General features: G+C 30.0%; 2 protein-coding genes across 10 annotated transcripts in view; one reads left to right on the forward strand and one right to left on the reverse strand.

Moving 5' to 3' along the window:
- LOC106683807 (uncharacterized) overlaps positions 1 to 10,404 on the forward strand; it is a 42,883-nt gene extending 32,479 nt beyond the window's left edge. For all 9 annotated transcript variants that reach the window (XM_014425504.3, XM_067048985.1, XM_067048983.1 and 6 more), the window contains 7 exons: positions 1,424 to 1,806; positions 3,882 to 4,034; positions 4,783 to 4,883; positions 6,203 to 6,386; positions 7,070 to 7,261; positions 7,345 to 7,556; positions 10,175 to 10,404. In XM_014425504.3, the coding sequence (XP_014280990.1) occupies positions 1,424 to 1,806; positions 3,882 to 4,034; positions 4,783 to 4,883; positions 6,203 to 6,386; positions 7,070 to 7,261; positions 7,345 to 7,556; positions 10,175 to 10,350 (1,401 nt within the window). In that variant the 3' untranslated portion in view covers positions 10,351 to 10,404. The remainder of the gene's footprint in view (positions 1 to 1,423; positions 1,807 to 3,881; positions 4,035 to 4,782; positions 4,884 to 6,202; positions 6,387 to 7,069; positions 7,262 to 7,344; positions 7,557 to 10,174) is intronic.
- Positions 10,405 to 13,609: 3,205 nt separating this feature from the next.
- Positions 13,610 to 16,247, reverse strand: ND-B14 (NADH dehydrogenase (ubiquinone) B14 subunit). The gene is made up of 3 exons (XM_014425482.2): positions 16,040 to 16,247; positions 15,793 to 15,908; positions 13,610 to 13,852 (listed from the first exon to the last, which is right to left on the reverse strand). Exons 1-3 carry the CDS (start codon positions 16,167 to 16,169, stop codon positions 13,724 to 13,726), a joined length of 375 nt encoding a protein of 124 aa, XP_014280968.1. The 5' UTR covers positions 16,170 to 16,247; the 3' UTR covers positions 13,610 to 13,723.
- Between the last annotated feature and the right edge of the window lie 390 nt (positions 16,248 to 16,637).

The following is a 16,637-nucleotide window of genomic DNA, read 5'->3' on the forward strand; positions in this document are numbered from 1 at the left end:
TAAATACCAAAGGTAGTAAAAGGTAAGACACAACACGAATTACTTTTTCTTTCTACACAGTAATGCACTACTAACTCACATGTTATTTCTGTTTTAGAGGGTTCGGCAAAAAAAAAAAAAAAAAAAAGCAGGGGGATTATAAAAATGTTGAGAGTTATTCAATACCATTACTGTTTTTACTTTTTGTTTTTAATAAGCAACATTCTCCATTATGGAAGTTATTATTTAATTGTATCAAACTTTATAGTATAATGTTTTCCTTAAAATAAATGAATTTTTTACTAACAGTTGAACAATTGACGAATTTAATTCATTTTTTTATTAACTCCTTACTTTTTAGAACAGTAAATATATTTTGGGATCCTTAATGTGGACGTTGAAATGAGTTTAAACAGAACAGAGAAACAATCACGAATTTCTCAATAAATTATTAATGGATTTCCATACAGATGTATGGATACTGCTACTACTTCTATTTCAAGGGGTCTGGCCTAATTTCATTTTTGCTTAGAAGGAGAATAGGGTTATGGCACTCCCACTCCCCCCCCCCGATTAGGTTTACTTTTAGGTAAATAGAAATATCAGCCATTATAATCTAAACTGAAACATAAGGCAACAAGTGATTGGCTCGTACTCTTCCCACACTTTTCTGACACGCCCCTGGTCCATCATAAGACACACCTTTTTGGCTTCACTTTTTCTGCTAGCTTACCCTTCTAAGGATAATATTCTAAACAATGTGATAAAGTCCTAATAATTTCATCATCACAAAATAAATGTTAGACCTAACTAAACCAAGATACTATCTATTACGATTCGTATTCTGTAACAAGAATGGCTTATTGTTCCTTGTTCTATTCTTAACACGAAATAATCTCGAACTTTAAATTACGTTAGCTGGGCTATATATATTTCCGTTAATTTCAAAGCAAACGAAAGTTATTTTATTCAGAGAATCAGAGCTGGGCATAAATTAATTATAAATAAAACTATGGGTAAATCTTCAATGATACAATTTTTTGTTATAAACAGTTCAATAATAATAATAATAAACAATAAATAAACATTCTATCCATAACAAATTAGTTATAGTTTTATTAATACACACTAAAACATCGAACGATCAGAAACATAAAAAAAAAAATTAATTAATTATTTTTGTGTATTGATCTTCAGCTAAGTTATTATGTCCTAAATAAATATCTAATCCAAATAATAATCTAAACCAATAAATTTAACTGTTTTCTATTTTAATCTGATCCACAAAACCAGGTTCATTAATTGCTATTCTAGTACAACCCCATTTCGCAGATTCGAGTGTATCTTAAATTAAATTATAATAATAAAGGTACCTATTATTATTGTGAAATCGTAAAATATGTTAGAGAAAACAGGCTGAGAAAATAATTAAAATATGTTTCAGAAAAGAAGAGAAAACCAGAAAGCAGCTTCAAGAAATCATTCTAAGGATAAACATTCATTAGAAACGGCCAAATTAGAAAAAAAAGCTATTATAAATAAGGAAAAAGAACTTAAAAATGAAAACCTTTACATTAATCCGGAAAAGAGAGAAAGAAAAAAACGAAATGTATCAACCAGAAGAGATACAACACTAAAAAATAAAGCAGCTACAATTATTCAGACAGCTTTCAGAGGCTATAGGGTTCGAAAAATGGTCAAGTTGAAAAAAAGAGAATCTAATAGTGCCGCTTTGAGTTATGCCAGTAGTCACAGGAACGTGAAATTCGAAAGTCATCACGTGCATAGTGACGGCGATCACTTGAAAAACAAACAAATCCAGAACTGGTGAGTAAATCATGATAAGAAAATCTAGATTAGGTACGTACATTAGCATAAAAACTTATCGTAATAAAGTAACATAAAACATTCTTAGATAAATTACTGCCAAATACACTTAACATGTAGCTATCTCTGGTAGGTTAAAATATGTAATCAGACAGACTCATAAAACCCATTATGAAGTACAATGAGGGCCGTTTGCACCAATCTCCAGTAAAACTAAGATTTGTGTAACTTAGATTAGTCCAAGAATTTAGTAAACTGTGGTAACTATGGTATCTGATTTAGAATTTAGTAACCAAGGTTACTTGGAACTCGAATGACTGAAATAACCCCACAATTCCTATTGCTAATATTAGAGATTGTGGGTCCAATTAAATTTAAAATTGATTCAGCAGCCATTTCTAACCGTATAAATCACTGAAAAAATTCTTCATCTGACCACTGTAAAACTGATTTGGTCGGGTCGGAGACGAAATACTTTTTTTTTTTCATTATTTCCTGAGCAACTAATTCTTTAAAGTCTCCGTCGTCTGTCAAAACTTTTATATTGATCAAATCCATTTTATTGAATATTTGCCAATACCATGAAAACTACTAATCCTAATCCTAAATTGAGAGCTAACATGAACCTGTACGTCATTCAGGGGAGTAGTAGTTTCCATAATATTTGCTCAAATAAATTTACAAAATTTTGATATTCGTTATTTGGAAAAAAATTTTGATTTTTAAACTATCTCTTGAGGACTAATAAATATTAATAGCTCTAGATTTTATATTTTAGCAAATTTACTCTAATTTATTTTATTTTTATTTTATTCATTAAAAAAAATACACCCAAGAAGGTCCGACAAGATGACATCTATAGGTCGGTACCAAATGATAGACCTAAGTGAAATGTAAATATTACAGCTTAGACCATTAGGGCGTTGTGGAGGCTATACAATTTTTACAAGTTATTAAGATAAGTACAATATGAACTGATCTCAAGTGATACAAATAATAATTTAATTAACAACTACTAAAATGAAAATTAAGTAAAAAATAAAATATTAATTACTAAAAAAATTAAATTAAATTTTTAAAATAATAATAAACATAACTGAGATGATTTTGAAGTGATTAATAAAGTTGCAAATTTACAATTAGTAGATTAATGTAATAATGTGAATAAAACAAGATGATAAAGAATATGATAAAAATAAGGATCCAATAATATATATTACATACATTGCTAATTCTAATTGTAATATAATAAATAAATTATGTGGAGTTAAGATAAAATACAGCAGATATGGTCATTTAGTGAATCAAAATCAATTATTGAGAATCATAGATGTAAGAAAGAAAGTAGCGCTTTAAATTTTAGTTTTAATTATATGGAGTGAAAATCACCTTTTAGTAAATCAGAAGATTCTATCGTGATCTTTAAAGATTATTGCTGACTGCCCACTAAGGAGGGAAAATTTCTTAAGGGAATATACACATCTTGGCTTATCAAGTCGCTCCAAGTCAACTCTCTGAGCTACTAAACGCCATCGAGGGATGCTACGTATTAGCTTTTAGTGGATCAGCAGATTCTTTTGTAATCTTTATTGATTCAAATAATACATTTAAGAACAACACTTATCATTGTTATTATATTTGTACGATTAAAGTATTTACAAGGAATAATTCATCTATCAGAATACGATTTTTGTGTGATGATGTGTAATAGTTCACAAGTTGGCAGCTAGATCGCATCAAATTGCCCGTAAAACCTTGTAGGTTTATGTTTTAACTTGTAAGAACGGTGTTCAGTAAATAGTAGTGGATGCTATAAAATACTTATACTTTTATATCCCATGCATAATAGGGATTGAATTTGTTTTTTTAAGAGTATAGTACTGGTTAGTAAATTATATATTATAGTGATAACAAGTTATTGATACCATATTTCGTTTTTCCTAAAAAATGAAATAAATTTTTCGCTTTATCTTTCCTTACTGTGATAGCGTTACCTAAATATATACTTAAAGAGATATTATTTTTATTTTTTCTTTGATAGGTCTAGTACTCAACAGTATTACATGATATTTTAGCTCCTCTGATTCTGACCTGGATTTGACTAACAGATATGCAGGAAATGGACGAAGTTCATTATATTTCCCTCATAGTCAAACAATATTAGTAATTGGTGGGTTGGATCCATTGCAGAACCTATCGCAAAATAACGATGGAAGCTCAATTTTTAGGTAAGTTCTAACTCATTTTTAATCACTAAACATAATTTTTATTTATTATAATCTAAGATATATTACTTCTACTGATCATAATTTTACTTCTCTAGACTAGTTAAAAGTAATTTAACTAACTTTCAAATATTTCTTAAGTAACTAAAAATTTAAATAATATCCATTTCTTTCATATTAGAACATTAATGTTAGAAAAACTTACATTTTTAATATATTAGTATAGTACATCCAAGATGAGTTTGCCTGTGGTTAAAGGGAGAGAAAAGATACGCAGTGGGCCAACGTACTCCCCTTCTCTCCACTAGGCTAGGTAGTAAATGTTTTTCCATCCCAAATCCTGTACTGCGCATGCTCCATACAGTTCTGGATAGTCAGAAGTGGTTGTTGGAACAGACCTTGTCAGTTGGTTGGGCTTCCTAAACTTTCCTCGACGTACTTCTACAACTTCGCAAATAGGAACTCCTCGTATCAGTTTTTTGAAAACTATTTTTCATTAATATCCCAATATTATAAGTTTACCAAATCAAGTAAACTGGGTAGAGATGAAACTATCCATTCTCAAACGAAAAACGTAATTATGAACTTGGTAACACTTAGATGTAATCAAGTTCCGGACTGCCTCTTGGAAGGGGAGGAGGAACCTAAGGTGGGGAGTGCGCAACCTACCTTCTCTAGAGGCAAACTCATTTTAGAAGTACTATACAAGTCCTTAACATCATTAAAGTATTTATTTATTTTTATGTAAAAGATACTCTGTGGAAATGAATTCATGGGAAAAGGTTGCTACGATGCCTAAAGGAAGATATTACCACAGTGCTACTCTGCTCAAAGGAAAAATCTATGTATTAGGTAATATAATTAATAGCAAAATAATGTTATGGATGCGCTCACTATGAATATTAAGGTCGATAAGTAATGTTTAAAAAAAAATGTCTCAAATGTTTAGTCAAATTGAAAACTATTGCAGAACTGAGTTAGTCTCCAACATGCTAGTTTTTAATTAAGTTGTGAACATAATTCAGCATTTGATTATCGTTGGTCCGAGGTTAGAAATCAACAGCCAGTTTTATTCTAGCCTTGAAAGAAGGATTATATTAAAGAGGGTAATGAGGCAATCCATATGAACACCAGAGGCGTGGCAGCGAATAGAAATCAAATCACCGGCTGCCTTCTGTTCTATGGGAAGGGATTTAGGAAGTCAATTATATAGGCATGTATTTAGTTTCTTAAGGATTGGAATAAGGATCATCCATTCACCATGCGTCGGTGATCAAACGATAAAGGGGGGAGAATGAGGAAGGATACTGACAGATGAAAGGTAATTCGGGGAAGTAAAGTAGAGGATCTTAGGAGCTGCTTAAGGATAGAGAAGGTGTTTCGGGTTTGTTTTTTATGATGTTTTCAATCTGACTAGGTTTGTTGTTGAGGTATAATAATGAAGGGATTAGTACCGATGAGAATGGTTTTATACCATTGTATCATAAAATATCTTAAGTATACCACTATCAATACAATATATCATGCTTTTGAGAGTATATTTGACATACTTATATATTAAAAAATTTATTGTAATCCCCTAAAAAAAAATTTTAAATATTTTTATTGAAATTTACAACTTTACCCAACAATACATACATGAAATTTGATGTAAGCCTATAATCGTGTGGCAGGGGCGTGTAGAGAAACTACCCATTGGTAGCACTCTAATAACGTTTTTACATCAGAAGATCTCGTGGCCATCTTCTTTTCAGATGCCTCGGAGGATTGTCAGGAATGTAAGAGGAACCAAGGTTAGAAACTAGTGGGTTTGGATAGTTAGGGAATTTATAATGGAAGGAATGATATCTAGTTTGGACTAGATCGGTTTCATGTGGAACATTAAGGTCTTTGTGTATGATTTTATTTGTGACAAAGTAAGGAGCATTGAGGATTTTACGTACGATTTTGGATTGTAAGGAAGGATACGAGAGGAATTCAAAGGTCTAGTGGAGCCCAAACACTCCGTAGCTCCAGATAGTTGTGTAGAACGGTCTCTTGTAATGAATTGGAAGTTTAGACCGTTTTTTCAGTTAGTGCTGTAATAGTAAAAAAATAAATAAATAAATAAAATAAAAATGAATAAATTTAACGAAAGAATTTCCTCGAAATTTGTTATTATGATCATCAAGGTGGAGTGGATCCAAGAAAAGAAGAATCTGGAGTGCCCGCAATTTGCTCAGATATGTGGAGCTTTAATCCAGCAACTTGCGACTGGATCAAAGAACCGAGCCTCAGGACAGCAAGGAAAACATTTGGCCTCGTAGCTTTTCATGGCTATCTTTACATCATAGGAGGCCAAGACAATCATCAAAGGTAAACTTTCCTAATATTTACCAGCACTAAATAGTTAATCTAAGTTATCAATCTGTGTGAGGCCAATGTTTCATATCTCGGCCAATTTTGGTTGAGTCGTGTTAAAGTTATTTTTTCACCATATATTATTTAATGTTATTTCTCGCTAAAAAAATAAATATATTTATATCTTTTTAAATCAATAAGCAATTTATTTATTAATTAATCCTATTTGTGCTCTCTATGTTTTAATTAATCAAAAGAATTTTCCCAACCTTCAGATTCAATAATTAAGTACATTTTAAGATTGTATAATTTAAAATTCTACCGAATCGGTGTAAATACTTTGTTTTAAATCTTGTCAATCAACTTTAACAGTTTATTTTTTAATTAACATTACAAAAATTTATATTTATAAAGACATTATATGTCTATGTAATTAAATTAAAAAGTTTCTGATAAAAATTCTAGAACTAAGATTGAATTTATAAGTTACGTAATACAATTTATATGAATTTTTATAATCTTCTGATATTGGTGTTTCTTTTCACATCACCCATCTTTATTTTGTTCCTTTTTATAATAAAAATATATTAAATCGAAAAAATTCAAAAGAACAAAACAAGCGTGAGAAAGGAAGAAACAAACGACGGTATCTTTACCAAGCATTTGTACAAGTTAAGCATTATATATTATTTTTCAAGGATCCTTTCCTCAGTCGAAAAGTTTGATCCCGTGAAGGGAACCTGGGAAGAAGTGAGTGCTCTACCAGAACCGAGGCTGTGTCCTGCTGTCTGCCGCTACGGTGGCATGATCTGGGTAGCGGGAGGTATGGGAAACAGTACTAAGAACGACATGTCATCCCAAATTTTTTGTTTCGATCCACAGCAAAACATGTGAGTCCAAAACAAAATAAGTAGTAAAAATGACCCTTCATTAAATACCTATACTTAGTTTAATAAAACTAATTTCTTATAAGGTGGGTTCGCAAACCAACACTTCGGTTCGGGAGAGGATTCTCTGCTTTGATAAACCACGAAGATAATCTGTTGTTGGTCGGAGGTGCTGTCAAGGAAGGTGAAATCTCAGTGAGTAATGATATCATCGATATTCTCGATTCAAAACACAATAAATGGAAGCTTCATTCTCACATGTCTATCCCAAGGCATAGTCATACAGTTTCTTGCATTGGTGAGTACTAGCTATTTAGTTATGATAATCATGAATGTAAATTAATCCAGTAAACTGTTAAGTACTCCCCATATTTAGGTAAAATTATTAGAAACACTGCTAACATAGGCAAGGAAGTGTCCAGCAGAATAGTAGAATATTATCGAGGTGGTCATGTTATATCTGACTCCAATAGACAATATTAGATATTCTTGACCAGAAGCCCTCAACAATACCTGTTCAAAATAGGTAAGGTTGTTGATTAGAGGGTAGAGTAATAGATAAGATGAGACTTACAGGATGACAGCCGTAATATCTCTAAGGGTGGTAACCTCGTCCCACTGGGTACTATATCAGTAGCTACGAAGAAGGAACCCAAGCCTGTAGGGTAGCAAGCCGCCGGTTCATGAGATTGAAACCTCGTTCTACCTGATACTATTCCTGTAGATACGAAGAAGGTATGTAAGTCCGGTGGGTAGCTATCTAACAGGTCCTATGAGACGATAAAAGGTAGAGAAAGGAGGAAGAGGAGACCAACAAGGAACTATCGTGAAATAAGACTTCAAATCATTAAAAAGGTTGGAGGAATATACCGGACGTCTTATTATTGTCCCAAGAAAGTACCGTTTCAGCACCAGCGGTGCAGTATTGATTCTACTAACAATACCAAGGCCGGTGAGAGGCACCGCCTGTAAGAACCAGTTTTTTTATACAGTATATTTTTTTTTGGTAAACTTTATTTATTAAATCACCATATTTACATTCATAATACTTTTTTTTCCGATCCCTCTAAAACAGAAAAACAAATTAATTAGTGAATACTTTATTATGTGAAAAAGGAATAAATCATATTGAGTATTACCTTTTACTACCTTTGGTATTTTAAGGTTACCTGTAGTGTTTATTTATTATTTGTGAAATGGCCATTCTAAATGGTCCTATTTTTAAAATCGGGAGGTGAGGAGACTCCTCATGTTGATTCGCTTAGAAGATATAGAAAATAAAAACATTAATTATTAAAGACAATAGATAATGGTAAAATAATAAGAAAACAGTCAGAAGTCGAAAAGAAGTATTCATAATACTAATTACATGTTTATATAGAACATTATACAATTATCTATATTGTACTGAATAAATGGCTAGAGAAAACATGGGAGTTTCTACAAAGTGAAACGAACTGAAGCACTTCGTCTTAGCGGGAAGCGATAACGGTTTCGCCGGCTGTAATAATTACAGTCTAGACTAACAGTTAGCGCATCGCTACAATAGGTTACAAGATCAACAATACTTTAGTAGGCGGTTTGGCCGAACTGCATATCTTTAGAGCTGTTTATCTACCAATCATACTGTATGGATCTTTGAGTGGCATGGCGTCAGATAGACACATGAGCCATAAATCCGCCGTAGAAATAAGTAGTATTTGCCGAGGAGCAGGTTAGTCACGAAGAGATCGAATCAAGAAAGGCGAAAAAGGAACTACTTTGGTCTCGAGGTTTAAGGGGCCTCCTATTCTCCATTTGTTTTTTGTTTTTTTTATGTTTCTAAAAACTCAAAGAGGTCTAGAAACAACAATAATTGTGTAATAGAATTAGGAAAAAAACAAAATTTTTAAGATTTCGGGATAGATATATTGTTATAAGAGGAAATGTCTTGGAAGTAGAATGGCGGCCGCAATGTAACCTTCCGCTTCACTGACAATATAAATTAGAAAACCAATCTTTTCCAATTGTTCTTGTAATTAATAAAACAATGTATTCAGTCAATTCGAAACGCAATAATTTTTAGTTAAGTAAACAATAAACCTAGAAGGACATAAGTTTTGCCATAGAGAACAAAACTTTGTTTAGTATATTCCTACAAGTACATTCCTTTCAGGCTCTCAATAAAAATGATCTTTGAGCTTGTAACTCTTTTAAATATTTTGGTGTCGGGTTCATTTGTCCATAATTATCTGATTGTAAGATTTATGTAAGAGGAACTATCTAACAAGCAGCTAACTCATATACTACAGGAAAGGAACAAAACATATAATCCTTTATAACTCCCCTGCATTTTATCCAATTCCTACATTAATACAACATTGGAAAGCTGAATGTCTCCTCATTTAACCTATTATAGCAATAGTGAAGCATTGTCAGGTCTGCTAGTAATGAATATAATTCACAACTTATCTGTTTTATTTGTAATTTTAACACTTTCTTGAGACTGGTTAATATTGTTTAAATAATAAAATTTTAGTCTCAAAACATTTTTATCCTGTTTATAAGTCTGATGTTTCGGCAAATTCAGTCATCCTCAGGGAGAATCTTAATACAATTTTAGAACTAAATCATTTATACAACAACTTCATGCAGGCTATTTTTCCCAGGTCAATCCAACAAATTACCCTATTAAAAATTATTTTTAATAAAAGTGACTGTGATAAATAATTTTTATTTTTATTTTAATGTGAAAATTGACTAATTAGGGTAATTTGTTGAATTGACCTGGGTAGAATAGTCTGCATGAAGTTGTTGTTTAAATAATTTAGTTCTAAAATTGTATTAAGATTGTCCCTAAGGATGGCTGAATTTGCCAAAATGTCAGACTTATAAATAGGATAAAAATGTTTTGAAATTTATCTGTTGTTTTTATAGGAAGCAAAATGTTCATAATTGGTGGATCAACCACAAAGTACAGAAAAACTCTGAACAATGTGGAAATGTGCTGCCTCAAAACTGGAATCTGGAACAAACAAGCAGCCGATTTACCAGTACCTTTAACTGGCCATGCTTCAGTAACGTTGCCGCTTGGATCACCAATTGTTAGATAGTTGCACACTGGAATGTATTGATAATCTAAATATAATTTTCAAATTAAAATTCAATTTCATTTTTATTTTTTAAAGAAATTTTTGGAATAAACAGGACTGATATCCAACTTCTGATAATCAGAATTCCTTTAGATAATCTGTACAATACTTTAATAGTTTTCTCCTTTTTTTTTTTTTATCCTTTATATAATGTGATCATGCATTGATGGCTACAGTTAACAGAAGTTGAAAGCAATCCAACAGGTTAGAGCTTTATTCCAAAATAAATAAAATATCTTTTCATCACTAAGTAACCTAAAAGAATACAAAAACTTTAATTTAAAATACAGTTAATTTTTAGCTTTTCCTAATAGTTTTGTAAATATTAACTAAAAAAAAAAAATGTTAGTCTTTAGACCGGCAGAAAGAAGTGTATAATATTTATTTTACTAAAATAATATAACATTTTTATTTAATAATAATTAAAATAATCTTTTATTTAATTATACTATTAATTTATGAAATAGTTTACATCATCATTCGTATTATTATTAATAAATGTAGACGTAATTGGCTTGTGATAGCTAAAATAAGAAATTTTTTCAATATCTTGCAAACACTGCATAAATTGTTTTACTACCAATTTCAGTACTTTTTAATGGAGAATTTACCATTCTTATAAGTAATTTACTTTGTAGAAAATCTATTAATGGTTTCAATCCTTCGTCTGCCAAATTTATATTGAAATTTCTGTTTGATATTAAAGGAATAAGATTTAAATTTATATCTTCCCCCATTAAGAACCTTGTGGTATAAACAATTTTTGCAACTCCATCTCGATGTGACATCACGATACATATATTTTAAATTATAGCCCATTACAAAGAGGATGAAATGCTGAACATTTCCCTCAATTACAATACGCCGCTACAATTTTTAGTTTTCAAGATATTTTAATCAAAATACAAGACACATCGAGCATTGTGTTAAAGAATCATCCAAGAGTATCTTTGTGAGGCCAGTATCGTCAGAATGGAGGGCTCACCACTATCTACCGACATGAACTCCATCAAGGATGTCTGAGCTATGCTTCATAGGGCTGTCCAATGTTGACCATATGTTCCTAACACTTCCCAAGAAATGAGGGACCTGGACCACACCATCATTAATCACTCGATTATGGGCATGCCAGAATATGTGCAGGCCTTAATTGGAGCAATGGAGGGGCAATACTGACTACAGAATGTATTAACATACTTTCATTAGTAAAACTTAAAGAAGTAATTTTTTCCATTTTGAGACTTTTAGAAGAAAGTAGCCATTTTTGTAAAAGATTAAAATAGTGTTCTTTAATAAAAACAATATTATGGAGTATGTATTACATTACTATAAACATACTTGTATGTCATCTAATTCCTTAAATTCCTATCTTTTAGAGGTTAATATGAACAGGGGTGATGCAAAACTTTTTTTGATGTGTGCAGTTTTAAATGATGCTCCTACCCCTTACAAATAAATGTAATAAGCATCCCAAACAGAATGCTTATTATGGTATGGTTACACTCGTGGCTGGGAGTAACAAAAATAAATGTCTAGTTTAAGGAGTTTTAAGTTTTTTATGAAGAAACATCTGTCAAAAGATTAAATTGTTACATGCAAAAACAATGATCTCAGAACTAAATATATGACTCCCAATGACTAAACATACAGAAATATTGATTTACTTAATACATTTATCATAAAAAGTCACTTATATATTTGATAATTACCTTATAGACTCTTTTAGCATGTTTATACGTTAAAAGTCTTGATTACAAATTTGAAAAAAACCATTTGAAAATTAACATAAAACCCATATGAAAATAAGAAAAGAATAGAGAATGTATGGGGTGTTTTTCTCTTTTTCTTATCTTTCTCTTACCTCCTTCTCCTTCTCTATTCTTTCCTTATTTTTCCTCACTCAGGTTATTATGTTTGTTCACCATATATTGTCATATTTTCTAATTACTTTTAACTTTATATTTTGTTCCTTTATTCTAGAATTTTATTAACATTTTTCATTAGTTATATTTACTTTCTTTCTTTTTGTTTGTTCTATAATTTTAATTTTTAAATTATTATTATTATTAAATTAAAATATTCATTTTTCATAGTTTCTTTTCATTATATAACTTTATATTTTTATTTCATTAATTATGTTATTTTACTTACACATTTAATTACCTATATACACGTTTTATTTCACACTTCTTTCATTACTTTATTTTCATTCTGTACAATTATTTACGTTAATCATTCTATATATCCTTTTATTCATTGGTTGCATCTTGTTTTGTTTTTTTAGCCCTGATGAAGGTTAGAAATTCAAGCCAAAACGTTGGCACTAATAAATATCATTTTTTAACTTCGTGTTATTCTCTGACCGCAATCCCAACCATCTTCTCCTCATACTTAGTTATTTAATTTTTACTAATAACTTTTTTATTTGAGTTTTTATAATATATTTCATTTTCACAGACACCATCTTTTTTCCCACTTCTCATTGTTATATTTACCAATTTTTCCTACCTACCCATAGTTTTGTATGATTTAAAATTTCCTTCTGATAATTTTTTTTTTTGTTATTTTTATCAATTTGTATCTCATCTATGTTATACATATATAGTCCACAAAACTTTACTAAAACATCAGCTGTCATAACAAATGATACACAAAGAACATATTTTGTTTTGTTGGCTGATAGAAAATGAAAAACAATCATAAAAATCTGGTACGATGTGCGCATCACACCACTTTCACTTACTTATCTACTTGGTGAGCTCTGGAAAGATCAGGTAGTCTTGGTTTTCTTGTTCATATCAGATATCAATTTTTTTCCTTTTATTTCTTCTTTTGTTATTCATAAAATTCTTTGGTATTTTTCTGTTGATTATTATGGTGAATTGTGAGAATTGGTTATTTTTTTTTTTCAAATAAACAAAATTTAAGGTGAGGAGGAAGATTTTTTGAAAATTTGGTATTAAAGCCCTGTTAGACCACTTCAATGTGGATAAAACCTATCTTGTATTATAGACTACTTAATTTCTCATTGATTCACAGAGTTAATTAAAATTCGTTACAGCCATTTTGGAGAAAATAAAAAAAATTAGTAAAATCGATCCTATAATGTCACTTCTTGTTTTATTGTCATTTATTTTATTTTTTTTAAATATATTGGGTATAAAATAGTAGAATAAAAGAAATGTGTTCCTTTGGGTAATTAAAAATGGAAAAACAGATAGAAAACAAATAAGTTATTTATATTATTTTAAAGAAAAAACAAATAGCCGGAGAAAAAAAAAAAACTATTATTTACATTCTTAAAGAGTTCCTACAAATAACAAAGTGATAAGAATCAATTTGTTCCAGAAATAAACTTATTTAAGAAACCTTCAGGTTTTGGTTCCTGAGTATCCTTAAAATAAGCCATTACATGACCCTTAGTTTTCCATCCATGAACTGTTTCTTTTAACTCCATCTGGCCCTAAAACAATTTAACAAGGGCATTCAATATATTTAAAACAGAAAAAATATTTATAACAAATTTTTAAACTAATTATTTCCCTGTTTATTCATAAATTATTTGGTATTTGTTTTTATTTAAAAGTTGGGGTTTAATAAATTAGTTTTATAAAAGCAACTAGTGTTTTGCAGATGTACTTGGTTTTCAAAATAAATATTTCTGTCCATATTTCAGAAATAACAAACCCATATTTTACGATCTACACCAGTACATCACTGGGTGACTAATACTTATATCAGATGAGAGATAGATGTAAATCTGCTTTATCCCCGCACTGGGGACTCATGTAATAAGGTGTTAAAGTTAATCATTTACAAGCCTTTATTTGAAATATAACAATAATTGATGCAAGCAGGATCTTTCCTGGTCTACTCAATGAATTTAAAAACAGTCCACCCATTTATTAAATTAAAAAATTAAAGAGTTTCATGCAAAATTTATAGACCAGATTGAAAAAAAAAAGATATAAAAAAGGTTAGTAGGGGGCATATACATATAAAAATGAGAGAATATAATTGTTTAACAAATAATACACATATATTTTAATTAAAATATGTGAGTACAGTAATCTCACATAAATTAAACAAAAAAGGAAAAAATTATTCCAATCCTTTACTTACATATTTAATGGTTTTATATGACAGCCCTATAAAATTATTTATAAAGAAATTGTAAAAAGGAAACCTAACAATGGCTTCCTTTCAGTCCAAGGCTCAGGAGCTGGCATATGGAGTGACAGATTAGCAAGGAATGACACTGAAAACATTCTCATTACCCATAAGCCTGAGCTATGCTATTTAATTTGAAACTGTAAACTCATTACAGTACAAGGAACATTTTCCATAAAATTACAAACCGAAATGAAAATATATAAACTACCTCAAAACCTATTTATCAATTTAATAGACTTTTTAGTATAATAATTAATATCATCGGCAAAAGTTCTAAACCACACATATATCAAAAATACTTTGATTTAGAACAATTTCATTTATTCTAAATTATTGTAAATTTTAAGCACAGCAATTAATTGTTAACTTATCCAAAATATAGCTTATTTCTTAGAACATATTATTTAAACAAAAAAAATTCATTTTTACCCCTAATTATGTTTCACCCTTTTGTTGACAATATGTGATAATTAAGTTATGTGATATTAATTTGGTATATAATAAAAGTGATAATAAATTAAGTAGCCAATCACATCAAATGTACAATACAAAATTTATAAAGCAGAACAGAGTTATCAATCAAGGATTTTATTTTGTTGTTTCAAGTAATAGTAAATAAAAAGAAACAACATAAAATAACAAAAAGTATATCAGGAAAAATCTGCTCAATAATGATTAATTTGTATCACATACTTCTAGGCATATCTTATATATAAGATTATATCAAATCACATAATAAATATTACCACATAAAATAATATAGTTTATTTATTTGAGCTAGCTAATTGCTAGCTGCTAACCAATCTGATTTGAAAAACTCTCTCTGGGTAAGACAGTAATATTGAGAAAGGCTGTGTATATCATCACCTAACAACCCCAAGCAGTAACTGCTTCAAGAAAAGCCTCTTTAGCTATGTGGAATATATCCTTCTTCCACTGAATAAGTTTAAAAAGGCTTGAGTTGACTCAAAAAACTTGGAGGAACTTTTTATTAAGTCAATTTTTTTAGGTATTGGTCATTATTTTGTTTTTCCACATAAAGTTATGATTTCATTCAGTTGACCAGATTTACCTACTCATATATATTCAGTATACATACTTGTACATAAAACTTGCACATATGTTCCAAATTTAATGCGACTAATACTACAAGGCACATTTGATACCTAAATGATAATTTAAAAAGTATTTTACCATTAGTAAATTTATCTTCAACTAGATAATAGTTACCTTTATCACAAGCATATCAATTACCCTGATATCTTGAACATGAGCATTCCTTTTGAATTCTTCTTTAAGTTTAGCTCTGCATTGTTCGATATTCTTAGGGATGTCAAAATCCAAAACTATAATGAAACAATGTATTAAACCCACTAAATTGACAATTCTGCTAAATCAAGGTATTATTCTCGATTTATGTAAGAATTTATTTTATTCAGAAATTAAAATAATTCAATTATCTGATAATATAAATTACCAATATATGGAACTTGTCTATACCAAGTTTTGTACAAATTCAAAACCCTTCTTCGAGCTTCACTATTGTCAATTGACAGAATAGGTTTAACTAGCTTTTGGGCTTTTCTTGCAACTTCAGATGCGGCCATTCTAAAATAAATTCAGGACAACTATGAAACTTGAATTTCAGAAATTATAACATGATATAACCTCCCAGCAAATTTTTAACATTTCAAGAACAAATCTTCTATGCTATATGGATATTTAATCTTCAGAACGAAATTGTTTTATGTTCCCTGTGCATTTTTTCTTTTCTAAAACAATTGAATTTTTTTTTACCGTTTTAAAATAAATTTTAAATAACATCATCAAGATTTCGAAATACTTAAAGTTGTATAGGGACGCGTACAGGTTAAATCTAATTGACAGTAAAAGCAAAAATTGGCGTTCAGACTGTAAAGTCAAGACAGATGAATCACAGAAAAACAAAAAATCCGAGATCTTATCGTTCTAAATTTGATGCGGAGGGTAACAGAGAAATTGGGAAAGTAAAGGACATTCTCGGTGACCCTTCTCTTCAAATTTTGAATGACCGTATCTCAGATTTTTCTTCCTAA

This window comes from Halyomorpha halys, unplaced genomic scaffold (assembly GCF_000696795.3).
Source record: "Halyomorpha halys isolate HHAL.00 unplaced genomic scaffold, Hhal_1.1 Scaffold518.1, whole genome shotgun sequence".
Lineage (NCBI taxonomy): Eukaryota > Metazoa > Arthropoda > Insecta > Hemiptera > Pentatomidae > Halyomorpha > Halyomorpha halys.